Below are 18,544 nucleotides of genomic sequence, written 5' to 3' on the forward strand. Positions count from 1 at the left end.
CTTTGCCGATGGGTTGCTCGATTTCGTGCGCAGCGTTTGAGCGCTTCAGTTCCTTTTTGGAATGGGCGCTCAGGCACAAGGCCGGGGTTAACGCTACAGCGCACTACCTGGATGACTACCTTTTTGTAGGTCCAGCGGGGTCCGAGCAATGCGCTGATTTGCTGAACGCATTTCAGGAATTAGCCCTCGAACTCGGGGTGCCCTTGGCACACGAGAAGACTGAGGGGCCAAGCACAGTCCTCACCTTTTTGGGCATTGAGCTTGACACTCTGCAGCAAACGTCACGTTTGCCGGAGGCCAAGGTCGCTGACCTTAAGGTCAGGCTGGCTACTTTGAAAGGGCAGCGGAAGGTTTCGCTGCTGGAGCTACAACAGGTTGTGGGCCACCTTAACTTTGCCTGCAAGGTGGTGGCCCCAGGTAGGGCCTTTTGTAGGCGCCTTTGTGACGCTATGGGCCGGCTGCGCCTCCCCCATCACAGGGCCCGCGTTACTTCTGGAATGCGAGCAGACCTGGAGGTCTGGGAGGAGTTTTTGGAATCTTTCAATGGTGTTTCTTTTTGGAGGGAGGATTTGAAGGTAGAGGCCGAGCTTCAGATTTCTTCGGATGCCTCCGGTGCCAACGGTTTTGGGGTATTTTTTAGAGGACATTGGTGCGCGGAGCAGTGGCCCGCGGAATGGTTGGACAGCGGGCTCTGCAGGGACTTGACGTTTCTGGAATTTTTTCCCATCCTGGTGGCCGTTTGGCTCTGGGGGGAGCAGCTGGCCAACCATTCGGTCCTCTTTTGGTGTGATAACTTGGCGGTCGTCCATGTTATCAATTCTTTATCTTCTAAATCGGTGTTAGTTATGAATTTGGTTAGGTCCTTCACACTGCGTTGCCTCCAGTTGAATATTTTATTCCTGGCCAGGCACGTACCCGGGGTATGTAACGGGGTGGCGGATGCTCTGTCTCGCCAACAGATGGAGCGTTTTCGAGAACTGGCCCCAGAAGCAGATCAATGGCCAGCGAAAATGCCAGAGGAACTGTGGCGTCTTGGGAGAAGGAAGCCGGTAGGGCCATTCAGTTGGCACTAGCTCCCAGCACCAGGAAGGCGTACGACAGAGCGTCCAATCAATTTCGGGAATTCAGGAGTGCGGCGGCACTGCCTGACATTTGGCCGTTTCCTGTGGAGCACATTATGCATTTCTGTGTGCACCAGAAGGAAAGGGGCCTGGGACTGAAATCAATTCGGGGCCAACTTGCAGCATTGGCTTTTGCTAGCAAGGCCCGCGGTTTCCCTGAGTATACTGGCGATTTCAGGGTTAGAAAAATGCTCGAGGGTTGGGCCCGGGAGCGGACCCGGCGGGTGGATGATAGGCAACCTATATCCCCGTCTGTTCTTCGAGGGTTGTTTGGGGGTTGGCCCTGTGTTTGTTCCTCCCCCTTTGAAGCAGCATTGTTTCATGCTGCCTCTCTGCTGGCCTTTTTTGGGGCCTTGCGGGTAAGTGAGCTGGTGGTTCAGTCCAAGGCTGATACCTCTGGGAGGGCGCTCCAATCCAAGGATATCAAAATTTCGGACAGTCAGCTTGTCCTGACAATCCGCCGGTCTAAGACGGACCAAAGGCAGAGGGGCTCTGTCATTACAATCGGTATGTGCTCTATTCAGGACTTATGTCCGGTCAGGGCTGTCCGGCGGTACATTAGGGTTAGAGGGAACGTTGAAGGCCCCTTTTTAAGGCATGCCGACGGCTCCCCTCTCACCAAATATCAATTTTGGAAGATCACAAGTAAGGCTCTGGCCAGGTTGGGTTTACAGGGCTTTAAATTCGGAACACATTCCTTTAGGATTGGGGCGGCCTCCACAGCCGCTTCTATGGGTTATACGCCCTCGGCCATTCAGCATATAGGCCGATGGCGGTCGTCGGCTTACAAAACTTATGTTCGCCCTTTGGTCACCTAGACGGAGGTGGGGGGCCTGCTGGTGTTGTATTGTGGTTACTGTTTGTTGACAGTTCTTTGTCTTTTCAGGTGCTGGTGCGCGTGGTGAGAGACGTCGCGTTCTCATCTGCGGGCACAGCATGGTTTTCTGGGCTGCCCATTTCGCCAGACGATCTTCAGTGGGCACCCAGCTTGGCCTCAGTGCGTGGGCCACTGTGGATTGGCTGGGTCGTCGGGGGCTGCGCTGGCCCGGGATCATGCCCCTGCTTTTTAAGGAATGGAAGGCAGCACCTCCACACATTCTGGTCGTCCACTTAGGTGGGAACGACTTGGGGCTGCTGCGTGGGAAGGCTCTATCCCAGCAGGCCTTGGCTGACCTCCGGGAAATTCGGCGGAGGTGGCCTGGTGTTATCCTGGTTTGGTCGGCAATTTTGCCGCGTAGAGTGTGGAGGCATGCCATTTCACCGGGCGGGGTGGAACGAGCCAGGCGAAAAGCTAATCGGGCTATTCAGAAAGCCATGGAAGGGGGACTAGGAATTTTTCTCCCACATCCGGCCATACGGGTCGAGCAAGTTGACCTGTATCGGCCGGATGGTGTTCACCTTTCTGATTTGGGTAACCGGGCCTTTTTGGACGAAATTCGGCAGGGGGTGCGGTTGGCTCTGGGCCAACCGTTGGGGCGCTAATGCCAAAGCAGAGGCTTGACATTGGCGGTGGCTAGAGGAGGTTGGCCACAGGGTTTCCCAGGGGAGCACCTATGGCCTAGCACCGTTGGTGCGGTGGTCTGCATGAACCGTAGATGGGCTAGACGGCTCAGTGCGGGGATTGCAGATCACAGGGAGCCTCACCTGGGCGGATCTTTCCACGGGGATTGATGCCGGCTCGGATGGTGGTGGCTCGAGGCCTGGCCGCTCAGCTACAACCCGAATTTGGCGGGCTTGTGCTGGGGGCAGGGTGGCTCGCCCTTTGGACAAGGCGGGGTCCGGGGTTGACCCCAGGGCTTGTCTGGTCAGGTTTTCACCCCTCCTGCCAGTTACAGTTATTTAATGTTTTAATAAAGCGGCCCGGTTTTAAACCCAACACTTGTGTCTGCTTCTTCATTCCGACTGGGGGGGCAAGGTCCGGCCCTTACCCAGCCGAATCTGCCTGCAGTAATTGAGGCTGGGGGCCGCCTTTGCCCCGCCCGGAAGGAGGAGGGAGCAGGATCACCCGATATACGGGTGTTTTGCTGGGGCGGGGAATCGGGGCTTTATAAGCCTCGGTTTCCCGCCCTCCAACTCACGCAGTTCGGTTTGGGCTCTCTGCCCACCCGCCCTCCCTTTGGCAGTACAGGCGTTTGCTGGTCGCCTTTTTGGGGCCAGGTAGGAATTTTTTCGCTTCCACACAATTGGCTTCAGTGGGAGTGTTTTTCGCCTACCTTGTACTGCCTTGTAGGTTAGGATTTGTTAGCGGTAGTTGTTTTGGTCGCAGGCTAGAGGAGGTTGGCCACAGGGTTTCCCAGGGGAGCACCTATGGCCTAGCACCGTTGGTGCGGTGGTCTGCATGAACCGTAGATGGGCTAGACGGCTCAGTGCGGGGATTGCAGATCACAGGGAGCCTCACCTGGGCGGATCTTTCCACGGGGATTGATGCCGGCTCGGATGGTGGTGGCTCGAGGCCTGGCCGCTCAGCTACAACCCGAATTTGGCGGGCTTGTGCTGGGGGCAGGGTGGCTCGCCCTTTGGACAAGGCGGGGTCCGGGGTTGACCCCAGGGCTTGTCTGGTCAGGTTTTCACCCCTCCTGCCAGTTACAGTTATTTAATGTTTTAATAAAGCGGCCCGGTTTTAAACCCAACACTTGTGTCTGCTTCTTCATTCCGACTGGGGGGGCAATGGCCTTGGGTCAGCCATAGCTCTTGCAGGAGTTGTCCTTAAAAGGGCAGCTGCTGTGAGAGCCCTCTCAGCCCCACTCACCTCACAGGGTGTCTGTTGTGGGGGAAAAAGATATAGGAGATTGCAAGCCGCTCTGAGTCTCTGATTCAGAGCGAAGGGCAGGGTTTAAATCTGCAGACTTCTTTTTCTTCTTGGTGTGGGTGTGGGTGTGTTTGTGTGTGTGCATGTATGACTATGCCTCCCAAGCTGGTCATTTTGTGATTGTGCCTATCAACCTGCATCAGCATTTCAAAAGTGCCCACAGGATCAAAAAGTGTGAGGATGCCCTAAACTTGACAGAAAATTTCATTCACTCAACATGATCGTTTTTATATTTTCCTCAGGTCGGGATGGAAAACCATACAGTTGTGGCGGAATTTATTCTACTGGGCTTCCCCAGCATCCAAAAGGTGCGAGTTCTAGTCTTTGTGGGTGTTCTGGTGATGTACATCTTAACTGTCAGCGGAAACATCATCATTGTGACCACCGTGGCTTATGATTCCACTCTCCACAAGCCGATGTACTTCTTTCTTGGCAACCTCTCTTTCTTGGGAATCATCTATGTATCTTCCACAATCCCCAAGCTTTTGATTAATTTGCTAACAGTCAAGAAATCTATCAGCCTAGCTGGTTGTAAAGCTCAAGCCTTCTCCCATTTTTTCTTGGGAGCCACAGAATTTTTCCTCCTCACCGCCATGGCTTATGATCGGTACATGGCTATATGTCACCCTCTTCATTACCACACCATCATGAGCACTAGGGTTTGCATTCAGCTGGCATGTGGCTCGTGGTTTGGTGGCCTCATGACTGTCTTAGTGCAGACAATTCTGGTGTTCCGGCTGCCGTTCTGTGGACCCAACATCATCAATCACTTCTACTGCGATGTTGGGCCATTGTTAAAGCTGGCTTGCACCAACACTCGCCTCATTGAATGGATGGTCTTCATCATTGCGACTGTTGTGGTATTCAGCAATTCTCTTTTGACAGTGGTTTCCTACATATTCATCATCACGACTGTGATGAGAATCCCATCTGCATCTGGGAGACAGAAAGCCTTCTCTACTTGCATTGCTCACTTGGTGGTGGTCATCATGTTATACGGGGCAATCATCTTTATATATGTCAGGCCAACAGGTCATTCCTCGTTGAATATGAACAAAGTGGTATCCCTCCTAAATACTTTGGTCACCCCTCTATTGAACCCTTTTATATACACCCTCAGAAACAAGGAAGTGAAAGATGCCCTGAAAAAAGGATTAATTAAGAATAAAATCTTTGAGAACAACAAATGGGAAATAAATTTATGATGAGCAGCAATGTGGATTTGGTTGGGTCTTTTTTTTTTGCCTTGAAATATACAAAACTCAGAATTGGGATTTGGCCAATCCAATTCGTGTGCTGCCTTTGTCGTGTGCATTTAAGATGGATGGCTGACCACTGTGATATTATCTGCAGGATGCTGGGTTTAAGCCTCTTTATTCCCAGAACCATTTTGGCCATAGACTCATTGAGGTAGCCTTGAACAAGTCACAAGTCAGTCATAAGCCTTAATCTCAGTTTCTCCCCTTGGTAACATGGGAACATATGGATATATATAAATTGGATAAGGGTGTATAAAGTGTCAGCCCAACTATCAGGGGATGACAGATGGTCAGCAGCATGACTATATCATGTACTTGGGGAGAATTGCATTGCTCACTTGGTGGTGGTCATCATGTTATACGTATGGTTGACTTGTACATATTGTTCAATCATATTTTGAAGCCCATATCCATTTTGTTATCCAGTGGGTAAAATTCACTTCAAATTGTTATATATGTGCCATCAAGTTACACCAGATTTATGGCTACTAAAATGGCTAATAAAATCACAGTAACTTTGGCTTTCAAGCAAAGGTCACTGTCTTCTTCTGCAGATTCTTCCTTGGTGGTGTTCCACTGAAGTACTGACGCTGCCTAGTTTCCACCATCTAATAAGACCAGGTTATACCATGCCACTTTCTCTTCCTTCTCAGACACTTAAGTTAAGATTCATCATGAAATCACTGCGTTCATGTCATCAAGTCTCATTTGCCCTCTTGGATTACCTTGATGAACAACCGCATAAAACATAAGGTTGGTAGATGAAGAGAGATAAATATTGGAACCTAACCTGAAGTAAAATAGACCTATCAAGGTGGCATTGTTCAGCATAAATACTGGCACGATGTCAGTAAATGAGTAATGCTTATACTAAACAGTACTACTGAGATATGTCAGATGACCATATAATAAAGAGAACTGAATATAATTAAAAATAATTATGTTGAATAAAACCAGTGCTCATTTTCCTAACTCTGTGATCTGATACTGGCATCCAAGAGGACTTAGTGAGAATAATAAGAAGAGATTGGATTTATATCCTGTCCTTCACTACCTGGAGGAGTCTTTTAGCGTTTTACAATCTCCTTTCCCTTGCCCTCCCCACAATAGTCATCCTGTGAGGTAGGTGGAGCTGAGAGAGCTCTAACAGAAACTGCTCTTGATGGGAACAGCTCTACAAGAACTTGTGACAGACTGAAGGTCACATCAGCAGGTACATGTGGAGAAGTGGGGATTCAAACCCAGTTCTCGCAGATAAGAGTCTGTACACTTAACCACAACACCAAACTGACTCTTAACATGAATAATTAGACTTTGCAATCAGTCACACACATTACTTCTCATTAGTTTACTGTGTTAACATATTTGAGGGGAGAGTTTCACTCTCCTCTATTTCCATCCATCTTAGCCATTGAAAACAGAGAAGCAGTTGTGTCTATCACTCCAATTTTTCAAATCCCCCCTTCCTGTGGATTTGCATTAGTGCCCTCTTCAACAATTAAGTTCACATAATTGCCATTATACGAAAGGGTTTTTTTTTTTTAAGTGGTGAAATTATGGTGAACCCACCATGCGTTTCCCTGTGGAGTTTGTGTTTCTATCAGATTGTCCCATCCTTACCCCATTGTTCTATTCTAGAGGCTTGTTCTAGCTTTATATTAGCTATTTTAGGATTTTGACAAACCTCCTAAGCTTATGTTCAATAGTGCTTCAAATCATTTTGTTCCTCATTTTCTTTCTTTGCCACTTTTCCAATCCACTGTACCTCTCTGATTTACTATTTGCAGAACTCATATTATTGTAAGCCATCTAAAGATGGGTGTAAACATTTTAAAATAAATGAATGTGGTTGCCTCAACTGTGTAGTTCTTCCATCTACCTATCACTGGCCCAGTAGGGGGTCCATTTAGAGATAGTGGTTTGTATGTCTCTGCAGTTGCTTCCATGTTCTTTCTAATCTGGGAAGCAACAGAAAAGTAAGAAATGTATGCCTTTTCTGATCATGGCTTAATCAGTCAGCAAGTGACAACCAGGCCTTCTGTGATTTCCAGAGCTGTGTGTTCAAACACTGATTACACATTTGATCACCTCAATAGGAGAGAAACACACACCTGATCACAGCAATCTTAGCCTATTAATAAAATCACAGTAACTTTGGCAGAGACATTCTGAAGCATATTCTCCTACCTATATATTAAGGGAGAAATGGAATGATTTGATTTTGCCAATCTAGGCAAAGCCCAAGATCTAGGGCTTTCTCGGTGGCAGCACCAGAACTCTGGAACACCCTCCCAGAAGCTATAAGGGCCCTGCGGGATTTGTCAGCGTTCCGCAGGGCCTGTAAGACCGAACTGTTTAAACGGGCTTTTGTGGTTGATTGAAAATGAGCTGCCACCGGACATCCCACAGAATGCTGGCGAGCATAGGCAGAAGTCAATACCGCCTAGATTGGACTGAGACAGCGCTAATAGTTTTAAATTGATAAGTAAATTATGGTTTTATATGTTTTATTGAATCGATTGTTTTTATGATGTTGTGAGCCGCCCTGAGTCCGCTTGCGGAGAGGGCGGGATATAAATGTAAAGTAGTAAATAAATAAATAAATAAATAAATCTTTTCTTTTATTCATGCATTTTTTTTGGGGGGGGGAAATCCCACCCTGTTGGAATTTGCAATGTTCTAAGTTCCAGTTATTATAGAGTTAAAAGTGTTTCCCTGTTCCCTATTGTCTGCCTGACCTAGAAAGAGGAACTTTGCCCCCTGCCAATGAAGAGATAGCCCAGAGAAAGGACTGTTCGTTTGTATAAGCTATTGGTCTGCTAGTCAGGTGACTTCCTTTGTCTAGGGAGCAAGAGGTCAAGAAGAAGGTGGAATCTCCATCGTAGCAATGTGACTTTCTTAGAGATAAGATGTAGGCTATAGAGTTTCTTATTTTCCATCCCGTTCCCCATCCCTGTAGAATAGAGTTACGATTTTGTTTTTATACTAAAAAGGCTCTCAAATCTCATTTCGACCCAACGATCCATTGAACTGTTTGGGATATTAAAGGAAATGATTTTCCAAGCAGAAACCTCTAACGCACCCAAGGTATGGATTCACTGATTTCGTCATTAATAGTTGCTTTCAAAGGTCTTTAACATATATGTAGCATCTGTATATGTATACGTAGCATCTGGCATGGTAACCCATTCTTCTGACCACTAGTCAAATTGTGGGGATTCCTGTGCAAGTTTTTAGTCCTTAAGAAATCTTACAGGCAAACATACGTGGAGATTGGAAGCAAGTTTGAGTATGGAGAAGAGGTATAAGTTTGACATTGAAGAATATGGCTATTTTTATTTATTTTTGCTTTACATTGCTGTGTTTATTTCATTTTGGGCAGAAAAGGATTAGACTATCAGTGGTTATTAGCCACTGTTTGAGACAGGACCCTGGAATAGATGAATCGCAGAACTGATCCAGCAGGCTCTCCTTATGTTCTTATGATCTAGAAGTTCTTTCCTGTATCAAATACTATGAAGGTCCATTTGTAAGAGTATTATGCTATTTAAAAAGTTATGGGATTTAAAATACTTGGCAAATTGGCCTCATGAGAATCATGAAAGTTCTTGACAGTTAAATCTCATGGAGAAAAGGGGAGATGAGAAGAAAATGAAGCAACTGCTCCGCTGGGTATTCCAATCTCTTCTCGGTCCACTGAGAATGGATGTCTGTGTGCAAATGAGACAAAGGGGAGTAGCAAGAAAGAGAAAGGAGAAAATAGTAGAGCGAAACCATTAGGCTCAAGATGTGATTGTTAAGTGGAGGAGATAACTCCTCTGCATGGCAAGAAACTCCTGCATCCTTAGACTTCTTGTTTACAGATTGTTTGAAATTATATTTCTTTTGACTTACTCGACATAGATAATTTCCTCCTGATTTACAAGCAATGGCAGAATGGTTGTTAAAGAAAATTCAGCATTACTTCCACACCTTCCATTGCTGTTGTAGTAGAATTTACTACAGATAAAAGCTTAATTTAGCATCTGGTTGATGTTCTCCTCCATGGTTTCTGGGAGGTTTCTACTGATTTGCAGCTAGGACAACTGTCATCTAGTTAGAAGCATCTCTTCCAAGGACAAGAAGCTGATCCACCAGATCTCACAAATGACAGTCCAACGTTGACTTCAGTAGGGATCTGCCTATGATCCCATCAGTAAGGTGAGCTAGCTGTTCCTAAAAATGTATTGTGTTAAATGGGAGAGAGAACTTCCAGTGATAGCCCAAAGGAAAAGAAGCTGACTATAGTATGAGATAAAAGATTGTTTTATTATATACACATATTGGATGATAAGAGGGAGAGGTCCTAGAGGCTGTGGTCTGCCCTGGTGTTCCCTCATCACCCTTGGATTCAGAGGATGAATACCTCTGCATGCAGAAGTTCCCTTTAATCACCATAGCTAGTAGCCACCTATAGACCTATCCTCCATGAATCTCCCTAATCCCTTTTTAGAACTATCTATGCCTGCGGCCATTACTACATCCTCTGGCATTGAATTCCACATTTTAATCCCTTGTTGTGTAAAGTAGTATTTCCTTTTGTCTTTTCCAAATCCACTGCCCATTGGCTTCACTGGATGCTCTCGAGTTCTAATATTTTGGGAGAAGGAGAGAATCGCCTCTTTGCGAACTCTTTTCACGCCATGCGCAATTTTATAAACCTCTATCATGTCCCCATTTAGTCATCTCTTTTCAAAACTGAACACTCGCAGCCGCTTCAGCTTTTTCTCATAGGACTGGGGCTGCAAAACCCTCCCCCCCCCAAAAAAAACCCCCAAATATATTCCTGTATTTCTTTTATTCTACACTTTGTGCTCACAGACCAATGGGCCATAAGCAAACAAATCCAATAGTAAATAATAATAATAATAATAATAATAATAATAATAATAATAATAATAATAATAATAATAATAATAATAATAATAATAATAATAATAATAATAATAATAATAATAATTATTATTATTATTATTAATACCCCGCCCTCCCCGCCGAAGCAGGCTCAGGGCGGCTTACAGGACATGGTATAAACCATGTTATAACAATAAAAACAAGATGATACAGTTAAAATACAATTCATAGGTTAACTATATTAAATAAATAGTCTAAAACCAGTATAACTTGATAGTGCCACAATCTCAGTATGTACAAAGATGGCTTGATGTTACTACCAGGTTCTGTTTTAAAAAGCTAGTTGGAAGAGGTCGGTTTTGCAAGCCCTACGGAACTGATTGAGATCCCGTAGGGCCCGCACCTCCTCCGGTAGCTGGTTCCACCATTGGTTCCACCATACAGTCCAATACTATAAAAGACAACCAAACAACCATAAATACCAGGTACAAAGTATAAAATATTTAGCAGTTAGAGTCTTGCTCGAGGACATGTCACCACAAAGTTCAATGCGTGACCCAGGGCCACATACAAAGCAATTTTCAATGGGGCTCCAGCCTTCTAAGCAGACTGATTTCGGTGAATGATGCAATTCTTCATGGAATTACGTCGCTACTTGGTCTCAAGCTAACCTACTTTTCTAGGAAAGGCGAATGCTGTATGCCACAGTAAACTCTTCAGAGGAAGGGCAAGATAAATATGAAATAAGGAGATATATTATTTCTTTATGACTCTGGCCATACTTGATTCAGGTATAGGTGCACCCTTAAGAAGCCCTAGGCATCTTGTTTGCTTTCCTCTATCAGATTCTTTAACTCCTGGCTGGCCCACCACCTTGTTCGGGATGCTCTGGTATGGTCTCATTCAGACACAGGATACCTAGGGCTTCTTAAGGCCACAGCTGAATCTAAGTTAGACCTGACCAGAGTCCACTGGAACAAGTTAATCAAAGCACTTCAAATGGACGTTTGTCTATGTGCCTCACAACTGAGTCCAATTCCTCATTTTTAAAGTATCCAAACCAACTGTGCAAACTCACAAAAACGTAAGTTGTGTCAGTTGATGCAAATAGGACTGATTTGTTCCCTGTTACAAAGTTTGGATTATTTTGGTCAGAATTTTAGATTTTTCATTTAATGTCAGGAATGAATATATATTCCCTCTTTCATATATTTTATAGTCCCTGACGTTTTATTGTCAGTTGTTTTGGGTTTCCACTTATTGCCATTGGATTTATCCATGATTTGTAATACTTGTGCAAACTGTATCATTTTTGTTTCTACATACGTGTGTGCTTGGGGCTCTTTGGTTTGTAGAAATGATGACTGAGGGGTGACATGATAGAGGTTTACAAGATTATGAATGGGATAGACAAGGAGAAATGATGGCTGAGGGGTGGCATGATAGAGGTTTACAAGATTATGAATGGGATAGACAAGGAGAAATGATGACTGAGGGGTGACATGATAGAGGTTTACAAGATTATGAATGGGATAGACAAGGAGAAATGATGACTGAGGGGTGGCATGATAGAGGTTTACAAGATTATGAATGGGATAGACAAGGAGAAATGATGACTGAGGGGTGACATGATAGAGGTTTACAAGATTATGAATGGGATAGACAAGGAGAAATGATGACTGAGGGGTGGCATGATAGAGGTTTACAAGATTATGAATGGGATAGACAAGGAGAAATGATGACTGAGGGGTGGCATGATAGAGGTTTACAAGATTATGAATGAGATAGACAAGGCAGAGAAAGAAGAACTTATCTGCTTTTCTCACAATACAAGAACTTGTGGGCACTGAATGAAATTGCTGAGCTGTTGGGTTAGAACAGATAAAAGGAAGTACTTCTTCACCCAATGAGTGATTAACACATGGAATTCACTACCTCAGGAGGTGGTAGCAGCTACAAGCAGAGATGACTTCAAGAGGGGATTGGATAAACATATGGAGCAGAGGTCCTACAGTGGCTATTAACCACCAGTTATAGATGGAACTCTCTGTCTGGGGCAAGTGATATTCTGTATTCTTGGTGCTTGGGTGGGGGGTGGGGAGAGTGGGAGGACTTCTAGTGGGACTCCTGATGGCACTTAGGTTTTTTTTGCTACTCTGTGACAGAGTGTTGTACTGGATGGGCTATTTGCGTGTTCCAACATGATTTCTTATATTCTTATGTGTTTATAAGTACACTATAGTTATTTACGCACAAAGTGTTGTGCTGGAAAGGAAAAGGGAAAGGTCCTCTGTGCAAGCACCAGTCGTTTCCGACTCTGGGGTGATGTTGCTTTCACAACATTTTCACAGCAGATTTTTTACGGGGTGGTTTGTCATTACCTTGCCCAGTCATCTACGCTTTTCCCCCAGCAAGTTGGGTACTCATTTTATCGACCTCAGAAGGATGCAAGGCTGAGTCAACCTCGAGCTGGCTACCTAAAAACCCAGCTTCCACCGGGGATCAAACTCAGGTCATGAGCAGAGCTTAGGACTGCAGTACTGCAGCTTTAACACTCTGAGAAATAATGGGGGAACTGCATTCCTTTTTCAGGGGCAATTTAGTGCAGGAAAAAGAAAACAGTAAAAACTGAAATACAGGAGGCTCAAAAATGAAACAGATTTTTTAAGCAATGCAGGCAGGTATCAGGAATTGCAAATCATCTCTGTTTGTTCTGGAATACTGAAGTCTCTTCATCAGAGATAACCCTCAATGACAACATTTCTTTCTCCTCAGAACCACAAATGGAGTTAGCTGCCACCAACCAATCACTAGTGAAAGAGTTTATCTTCCTGTATTTCCCTGTACGCCACGACATGCAGATCCTCTTCTTTCTGGTCCTGCTTCTCACGTATCTCCTCACCCTCACAGGAAATATGGTCATTCTTTCTCTTATATGGATCAGCCAAAGCCTTCACACTCCGATGTATTTCTTCCTCAGCAATTTGTCTTTCCTGGACATCCTCTTCACCACAGCGATTGCTCCCAAAATGCTCTCAGATCTTCTGGCTGAAAAGAAAATAATTTCATTGCATGGATGCTTTGCTCAATTTTATTTCTATTTCTTCCTGGGGACTGTGGAGTTCATCCTTCTAGCTGTTATGTCTATTGATCGTTATGTAGCCATATGCCACCCACTAAGGTACACTGTAATTATGAATGGGCGAGTCTGCTTTTTGATGGTTTTGGGATGTTGGGTGGGAGCTTTTCTATCAGTCTGTCCTACAGTTATTGTCTTCAGACTTCCCTATTGTCGGCAAACTATCAACCACTTCTTTTGTGACATTGCACCATTGTTGGAGGTGGCGTGTGTTGACACCCGCTTCCTAGAACTCCTTGATTCCGTCATTTCTTCCTTAGTGGTCCTTAGTTCCTTGATACTCACCGTGGTATCTTACACCTATATCATCTCCACCATCCTCAAAATCCCTTCTGGAAAAGGGAGGCAGAAGGCCTTTTCCACCTGTGCCTCTCACATCACTGTGGTCACCATTGCTTATGGAAGTTGTATCTTTATGTATGTCCGTCCAAATCAAAGCGAGTCTCTAGCCTTTGATAAAGTTACTGCTGTCTTGACTACAGTGGTGACGCCTCTTTTGAATCCCTTCATATACAGTCTCAGGAACGAGAAAGTGAAACAGGTTTTGAAGGAGGCAGTAGAAAGGGAATTTCTCCGTAAGCATGACATTTCTTGATTCCAGTTATTATTATTATTATTATTATTATTATTATTATTATTATTATTATTATTATTATTATTATTATTATTATTATTATTATTATTATTATTATTATTATTATTATTATTATTATTATTATTATTATTATTATTATTATTATTACCTTGACTCCTTTGGACCCCAGCAACTTCTCCTATTCCCTTCCCGTACATTCAGTTATGAAACTCAATGACATCAGTAAAGACAGGGTATTGTCAAGAACGTGGATTGGAATATCCTTGATTATAGGATCTCCCTTCCATTTGAGTTCCATGACAACCTAAAACCTTAAGATATGGAAAATAATGACTGGATCTCCCAGCATCATTTCACCTCCCCACAATGTCAGCCACTGATATCTCTGTTTTGCTTCAAAACTGCTGCTAGAATAAAAAGGACTGATCTTTAAATCTCTTGTTGAATTCTGTATAGGTGAATGGAAGGATGAAACTGATATTGGTAAATATAACTTTTAACACGCTGGATGTGGTGAGGGCTTTGCTTGGGGACCTCCCCCTTCCCAGAAGATGTTCCTAAAACGAGCAACACTTTTCATTGAGGTAGATTGTGGGCTATGTCTATCCAAGAATAATTTACATCACCTGCAATTGGCTTTCTTTGCCACAGGAATATTAAGAAGAGGCCAGATTTGATTAGTTATGTAGAAGCATTATGTCAAGTCAGCTATCCCCGGGACCATTCTAGCCACTGAAAGGACCACAGCAGCAGCAACAGTTGGGGAAATATGGCTGCCAGGTTCCCTCTGGGGGTAGGGGATTCCTTGCACCTTGCACTATGTTTTAAGGCCATCAGTCCAATTGTGTCCTCTCTATGGTTACCATAGAGTTTTCAGCAGTTTCTTTAAAAAGCTGTGATGTCACTTACAGTTTTTCCAGAAGTGATAACACATTGTCACTGACAGCCATCCCCACTACATCCTTACCCCCACCTGGCCTCACATTGGTTGCCATTCTGTGTAAGGTAACCCTGCAGATAAATGGTGACAGCATACAGGAATGTTAAGAAAGAAGAATATTTACACAATGGAAGTGGAAACCATTTTGTTCATTTTGAAAGCCTTTCATTCAGCCTGTGTATTGAAATGGACAAATATTTGGTTCAACACTGGTATGTCTGGAGTGGATCCTTGAGAGAAAAAAGTCAATAAATAAAATCAATGCATACGTTATTTTAGACCCCAAAAAATATAATCATAAGAACATAAGAGAAGCCATGCTGGATCAGGCCAATGGCCCCTCCAGTCCAGCACTCTGTGTCACATAAGAACATAAGAGAAGCCATGTTGGATCAGGCCAATGGCCCATTCAGTCCAACACTCTGTATCACACAGTGGCCAGAAATTTATATATATATATATACACACACACAAACTGTGGGTAATAGCCACTGATGGACCTCTCCTCCATATTTTTATCTAACCCTCTCTTGAAGCTGGCTATGCTTGTAGCCGCCACCACCTCCTGTGGTAGTGAATTCCACATGTTAATCACCCTTTGGGTGAAAAAGTACCTCCTTTTATCCATTCTAACCCGACTGCTCAGCAATTCATCAAATGCCCATGAGTTCTTGTATTGTGAGAAAGGGAGAAAAGTACTTCTTTCTCTACCTTCTCCATCCCATGCATAATCTTGTAAACCTCTATCATGTCACCCCGCAGTCAACGTTTCTCCAAGCTAAAGAGTCCCAAGTGTTTTAACCTGTCTTCATAGGGAAAGAGTTCCAAACCTGTAATCATTCTATTTGCCCTTTTCTGCACATTTTCCAATGCTATAATATCCTTTTTGAGGTGCGGTGACCAGAATTGCACACAGTATTCCAAATGAGATCTCACCATTGATTTATACAGGGGCATTATGATACTGGCTGATTCGTTTTCAATTCCCTTCCTAATAATTCCCAGCATGGCGTTGGCCTTTTTTATTGCAAATGCACACTGTCTTGACATTTTCAGTGAGTTATCTACCATGACCCCAAGATCTCTCTCTTGGTCAGTCTCTGCCAGTTCACACCCCATCAACTTGTATTCGTAGCTGGGATTCTTGGCCCCAATGTGCATTACTTTGTGCTTGGTCACACTGAAGCTCATCTGCCACGTTGATGCCCACTCACCCAGCCTCAACAGATCCCTTTGGAGTTCCCTTTGGAATCAAAAAGTTTGCACACAAATGTGAACATCAACACATGGTGAAATTCACTTTATCAGCATAATTTCAGCTGATTTGTATAATTGTGCTCATTCTACTTTGGGACAGGAAAAGAAACAACCAGATGTTCTTTCTTCTGTCAAATGTTACAATTTCTTTAGATTGCCATCATCTGAAAACTTTGCCAAGGAAAAAAGCCTGGGGCAAAGAAATACTTGGCCAATTGGCCCCAAGAGAAGATGATATTGGATTTATATCCCACCCTCCACTCCAAAGAGTCTCAGAGCGGCTCACAATCTCCTATATCTTCTCCCCCCACAACAGACACCCTGTGAGGTGGGTGGGGCTGGAGAGGGCTCTCACAGCAGCTGCCCTTTCAAGGACAACCTCTGCCAGAGCTGTGGCTGACCCAAGGCCATTCCAGCAGGTGCAAGTGGAGGAGTGGGGAATCAAACCCGGTTCTCCCAGGTAAGAGTCCGCACACTTAACCACTACACCAAACTGGCTAGAAAAGTTCTTAAGAATTTAAATCCCTTGAAGATGAGGACAAATGAAAGCAACCACTGAGTTAGGTGCGCTAAACTGTTCCCAGACCATTGGGAATGAAATTTATGTATGTCTGCATAGGAGGGAAAGAGGAGTAGGTAAGGTGAGAGAAAGGAGTTAGAGATAAACAGGTGGAAGAAAGCATTAGACTTGAGGAGTGAGTTCTTCCTGTCTCAAAGAGATTGTCATCTGTATACCAAGACTTTCATTCTTTATTTTCTTTTTGATTGGAATCCATTAGAAAACTGATGCTTCCCCCCCTCTCATGATTTCTAAGCAATGGAAGTAGTGGATGTAATAGAAATTCAGTGCGACTTCAAGTGTCAATTCTGTTCCTGTAAGTAGTAAGTTATCTGTTTAAAACCACCATCTTTCTTGGCCACAACATGGTAGGTGTTAATCTGCCTGGGTCTCCACATATGCTTGTAGTGCTTTATGTCCATCATCCCCAAACTCCATCAATATCACTTTCTCTGTGTGCAAACTTAGTTATTCAGTCAAGGGAAGATCGCACAGAGATAAGTTCCTGTTGGCATTCTCAGTAAGTTTAATTTACTTTTTATTCAATTTTATTGTTGGTTTCTTAAGTAATTATTGCTCTATCTCTGTTTGCAAGAAGCTGCCACTAAATAGGTTTTGAAACCTTACCTTAACTCCTTTGAGGGGAGGAAATGCCAGGCATTAAAGACACTGAGGAATGCAGAGGCTGGCGTACTAAAGCTGTTGTAAATCAGAGCTACAAGCAACAGGCCTAAACAGCTAACTTTAAAAAAAAATCATCCTCTCAAAGTAATGGACAATGAATCCTGCCAGTAGTAAAACAAACAAACAAACCCTGTAAACTATTCAAGCCAGAGTTTTGCCAGAATGATTAATTAATCATTAATCATTCAAGTTAGTGATTCCACAAATGCTCAAGAAAATGGCAGGAAGCCTTCAGCTGGAGTTCTTTCTATCTACCTCTTTTGGAATATTTCTGAAATCCCACCAAATGAAGTTAGAAAATGATCTCCCAAATTCTGAAATTAAATCATTGGGATAATAATGCACTAAGATTCCAACTAACTATAAATGGAAGCTCCAAATCACTCACCCTCTCCCTCACCTGTCTTCATTCCTCCTGTCCAGTCAAATCGAACCAGTTAATTCCTGGGTTGTGTTTGCCAATTCTCACTAGATTGATACCTGGTGGCTGCCAGTCATGTTGGATGAGTGGGGATAGTCTAAAGAGTAATGTGCTTAACTTTATTTTCTGCATTGCCTTTGTGGGAAATAGGACCTCCCTGTTCAATGTATTGAACCCAGTCTCCATCCTCTTCTATCCCTTTTAGTACTCAGCGTTCTCTTTTTAACTAAAGTAAGTGTTGCTACTCGGTGTTGTACTCTATGCATGCTCATGAACTGTTCAATTGATGATACAAAGGGATCACTAGCTAATTTCCAGTAAAAATCTTGTTTGATGGATCTGTAAAATTCACTATCTAGGCTTCCAAAAGCATGAAGGGACACTCAGCATCTGAATTTGTCCACTTCAGGTTGTTGTTTTGACAGTATACCATTGCGTCCCCTTCTCCTTTACTGTTTTGAGACTCCCAGTACTTCTTTCTTCCTTTGTGCCCTGACTGAGAAAAAGCCTCCTCCAATCAGTCACTGTGGGACCTTCAAGGAAGTTTCTACTATTTTGTTGCCAAGATCACTCAATGAGTCATTAGACATAGATACTGGGGATGAACAAATGATACTCTTTTCCACCAGATAAAACAAGAAAGAAATTCCAACAGCAGAGGACATGGATGGCAGCCTACAACTGCACAAGTAAGGTGAGTTGGTTTCTAAACAATTATGGCATAGAATGAGAGAGTGCTGGACCCAAACCAAGGATGGGTAGAAGGAAGCAGGTGAATGGAAAGCCTCATTGGTTTGCTACAGCAAGGCAAATCTTTTGTGGTCCTGATGTAGAAAAGGATGACCAACAGATCAAAGTCTTCTTGGA

At 43.8% G+C, this 18,544-nt stretch overlaps 2 protein-coding genes across 2 annotated transcripts; both read left to right on the top strand.

The window, feature by feature from the left end:
- Positions 1-4,178: 4,178 nt before the first annotated feature.
- LOC132582966 (olfactory receptor 6X1-like) lies at positions 4,179-5,135 on the top strand. Its single transcript, XM_060254631.1, has one exon. The coding sequence runs from the start codon at positions 4,179-4,181 to the stop codon at positions 5,133-5,135; it is 957 nt and encodes a 318-aa protein (XP_060110614.1).
- A 7,730-nt stretch (positions 5,136-12,865) lies between these two features.
- Positions 12,866-13,816, top strand: LOC132582967 (olfactory receptor 6M1-like). The gene has a single exon (XM_060254632.1). The coding sequence runs from the start codon at positions 12,866-12,868 to the stop codon at positions 13,814-13,816; it is 951 nt and encodes a 316-aa protein (XP_060110615.1).
- The last annotated feature ends 4,728 nt before the right edge of the window (positions 13,817-18,544 follow it).

This window comes from Heteronotia binoei, chromosome 15 (assembly GCF_032191835.1).
Source record: "Heteronotia binoei isolate CCM8104 ecotype False Entrance Well chromosome 15, APGP_CSIRO_Hbin_v1, whole genome shotgun sequence".
In the NCBI taxonomy this organism is placed as follows: Eukaryota; Metazoa; Chordata; class Lepidosauria; order Squamata; family Gekkonidae; genus Heteronotia; species Heteronotia binoei.